This window comes from Gavialis gangeticus, unplaced genomic scaffold, assembly GCF_001723915.1.
Source record: "Gavialis gangeticus isolate Ggan-Ray unplaced genomic scaffold, GavGan_comp1, whole genome shotgun sequence".
Classification (NCBI taxonomy): Eukaryota; Metazoa; Chordata; order Crocodylia; family Gavialidae; genus Gavialis; species Gavialis gangeticus.
This window is the reverse complement of record NW_017728993.1, coordinates 56,433,034-56,436,819: the sequence shown is the minus strand read 5'-3', so window position 1 is coordinate 56,436,819 and position 3,786 is coordinate 56,433,034. Positions and strand designations below refer to the sequence as shown.

Sequence of the window (3,786 nt, the reverse complement as noted above, 5' to 3'; positions counted from 1 at the left end):
GCATAGCCTTATCAATCTTGTTGTGTCGAGGCTCGCTCTTCATGCTCATTGCCAAGATGAGGTGCTCTTCTGCTTTTTTCCAGTCCTCCAGTTTGGCGTAGACCAGAGCTATGTTGTATAACACCTGCAAAAAGGAAATTTGTTAAGAAAAACAAAGGGTCAATGAATGGAGCTTCTCGAGTAAACCAGCCTCTAATGAGGAGTGACCTAAGCTACTGTCTCTAAAAGCAGTGGAGAACTCAGAGCTGAGAAAGCCCCATGTGCTGCCAGTGCTGCCTGCTGTTTGAAGATACTCCAAGGGCTTCATTGAGTCTTATTTTCCTAGAGAAATCTTCTAGAAAGCTCCACCTGGAGGCAATGAGGTAATGGTAGTTAATACAGGGTGAGGGGAAACTAGGCAGGACTAGCTTCCCATTCCAAAGATTCCTAGTCCCTGCTTGCCTTCTCTCATAAATCAATCACTTGCTTTTTTGTGGGGACATGCAATCTGTCACCCTTGCTATCAACTCACTTTCCTTCTTATTGGGTTTGGGTACAAAGAAACACCAGCTAATTAATTAGCTCTAAAGTTACTAGCCCTAGGGACCAGCCTCTAATTTTTTCCACGCAAGCTCTGAAGGCTGAATCATGGCTTGTCACCAATATATGAGGTCAGGGTGCAGTGCTGCAGCTGCACCCACTCCTTGATTTCTGGCCCACCCAAAGTTTAAAGCCAACTGCCTGGCAGGTGCAGTAGCAGTGAGGGAGTCAACTAACTTCATGGCTCCTTGTAAACTGCCTGATTCCTTCTATAGTCTTGATTCTTCCTGTTTCTCCTTTTTAAGTCTCGATGTTCCACTAATCAAGCTATCCTTTCTTCTGTAGTTCTGCTGCCTGTTAGCTGCTCCTGCTAACCGAGCTTCCATTTCAAGGCTCTGCAGACTATTTTAACTCTATCTAAAAACACTAACTCAGCTGTGGAAATGTTAACTCAGGTGAACATTTATTCAGCTATATAAGCAACTTTCAGTGAAGTACTGGATGCATTATCAAGATTCTCAAGAAGGCTAGATTTTGTTTGATGAATCTGAAAAAATATACATTTTATTCTAATGGCTAATGTTGCAGGACTAATGCAACAATATCTTTGGATTATTTTGGCCAAGTTTGTTGTGTTGGGTTTTTTTTTTTATACAAAGTACATGATATATAGCAAATTAATGCATGTTCCAGTTAAGTTATATTTGGTTTTGCTTTGATCTTACATGGAAAAATATAGCTCTTAGTCCCTTAGCATATTAGTAAAGCCTCTAGTTTCTTTTTAACTGGAGAAATATGTGTTGTGTTATATTTGATGCATCCCACCATCTGCACCCCTCCCACATTTTTCTCTTTCTGTATGGGGGCCTCATGTCTGAGTTGCACCCACTGGCTTTGTGACATTGGATTGGAATATAACTCCACCATTTAACTTCTTGGGCTTTGTGGATAGCTTTGTTTGTTTCAGTGCCACATTTCCTGTATGCTCCTTACCTCACAAGCAAACAGCCTGAACTGCAGCCCTAGGATCTTATAGTCTATCAGCAGGTTCCCTCGCAGCTGAGCCAGTGCTTCTTTAAAGTCTTCGACTGATGAATCATAGCTGTAAAGCAAAGTTAATAATCTGTCAGGGTCCACCAAGAAAAGGGGAAGGTCTTGTGCTGGCCAGACTGCCTGGTGCCTTTCAAGAATGCAATCTTGTTCTCATCCTGAGTCACTTGGCCAGCTAATGGCATGCCAGTAGACTTCTACCACAGCCCAAGCCCTTCATCCTGAGTCATTCTTGGGAGAAAAGAGGCTCTCCGGATCTAGGCAATTGTGTTCTGACTCTTCATTGGCCAATTGTGCTTGCTAGTCTCAGGACTTTTGAGTCTGTTACCTGTATCTGCTTTAGACCCAAAGCTGTGACCAGTGTTAATATTATCATGTATCATTTATATTCTGGTTGTGCCCCATCACATTAGGTGCTGTATACACTCCCTTCTGTAAAGGTTTCTTATATAGGATTTAGCTAATCCTCTCATTGCTTTTAAACGCACACTGGGGCATTTCCGAGGCTCCCAAGAATAGTTTTCATCCGTAGGTTGGGACCGCTGCTAAACATGAGATAGTATTTACCTTGTTAGGTGCGTTCTGGCTCCAGTTACCTCTGCAGCATTTCAGCATGACTGGCTTGTCAAAAGGCTTCTCTGCCAGTCTGGGAAACAGAGTTTGACTCTCCCCCCCACCCTTCCATTAGGGACTTTCCAGCACTTACTTTTCTCTCTTGTAAAATACTGTCCCTCTCTGGAAATAGGCCACAGCCAAGTGCTTGTCGCAGTTAATACTCCTGGCAAATGCCTGCAGGGGATAGGAGATGATTCATACGTGAAACCTATTCCCGAGAGAGAAGTTGCAAAGGGAGACCTGCATACTGAGTATAGGGCTGGGGAGAAGGCAGCAGCTGCAGCTGTGGCTAGTGCTGCAGTAGAGGGGAGAGTGGAACAGAACCTGGCATGGGCGATGCTCGCCCTTGACTGGTAGGAGGCATGAAACCAGAATCTCAGGAGAAGGGATGAAATGAAGGATGAAACAGAAAGGGAAACGTGGAGAGAAGGAAAGGGATTGTACCCCCTCTCTCCACCCTTCAGCTTTGGCTCTTGTGTTTCACCTGGCCAGAGGCCCGTAAATGAAATACCCCCCACCCCACCACTTCTTCCACCCAGCACTGAGCAGCAAGAATTAAATGAAGTATGTGACCTATTGTGCTGTAACTGTCTCTTCATCCCGCTCAAGACAGGTCTATCAATTGCTGGGCCATCCTCCCTAATAGACCATTAGTCACTATGTGGCTGCCTTTTGGTGTGAACTGCCAGGTTGGCAAATACTCCATGTGGCATCATCTGGTTGGCTAAGCACTGGCTGAGCTGCAGCACGGAGGAGTTCTTCCCCTTGCACCCAGCCAGGCCAGCTTGTCAGCTACCTGACAGGTTTGTGCTGAGTGCCCTTCAGCCTGTCAGCCACAGATGTGTCTGACCTGCAAGTCAGGCTGTCAGTCATTTCATCATCAATCTACTTCTGTCAGTCCTCTCACTTGTCAGTGGGCCCTTCAGTCTATCTGGCAGGGCTGGGTGTGCCGTTAAGTCGGATTTGCCTGTAAAAGAGGCAGGGGCAGGAGGAATCGAGATGCTTTTACTCACCTGCTCTGCCTCAGCCAAGTTCCCCAGGATCAGATGAATGGAGCCAATGTTAAAGCAGAGTTTGGAGGAGGGGTTCTGAACTGAAGTGAAGGCCTCCAGCGCTGCTCTCCAGTCCTTCTGATCGGCAGCGCGCACCCCGTTATGCCATAGCTGGATCGTCTCAGCCAGAGACATGGCTCCTCAGGAGCCTTCAGTGGGGTATCTGGTAGTGCGATGGCAGGTCTCCCCACAACTTGGAGTGGCTTTTCCTTACTTTGAGCCCTCTTTCCTCTGCGCTGCAGCTCAGCCAGTGCACTTCTACTTGTACTTCTGTATTCCCTCCAGCACCCACAGTGTTCAATGTCGCAAACTTACCAGGAAGTGTCTACACTTGCCAATGAAACAGAGCCCTGCTGAGATGGGGAAGTACAGCAGATGCTGGCTGACGTGAATCCGAGCAGCCCCTTGTTGTGTTATTATACATCCTCCTCCTCCACCCACGGCTACTCTCCTCTTTCGATTTTTTTTTTTGGCCTCATGGGATCTATAATTTGAGGCTTACATTTGGCATTGCACTGCTGTCAGTGCAGTCACAGTTGAGTCAGAGTTC

At 46.5% G+C, this 3,786-nt stretch overlaps 1 protein-coding gene across 1 annotated transcript in view; it reads right to left on the bottom strand.

The window, feature by feature from the left end:
• The window catches only part of NCF2 (neutrophil cytosolic factor 2), a 37,906-nt gene extending 34,341 nt beyond the window's left edge, over positions 1 to 3,565 (bottom strand). The window contains exons 1-3 of the mRNA XM_019501745.1: positions 3,198 to 3,565; positions 2,276 to 2,358; positions 1,513 to 1,621 (exon numbers count right to left, since the gene is read on the bottom strand). Coding sequence (XP_019357290.1) covers positions 1,513 to 1,621; positions 2,276 to 2,358; positions 3,198 to 3,371 — 366 coding nt within the window. The 5' untranslated portion in view covers positions 3,372 to 3,565. The remainder of the gene's footprint in view (positions 1 to 1,512; positions 1,622 to 2,275; positions 2,359 to 3,197) is intronic.
• Positions 3,566 to 3,786: the final 221 nt, after the last annotated feature.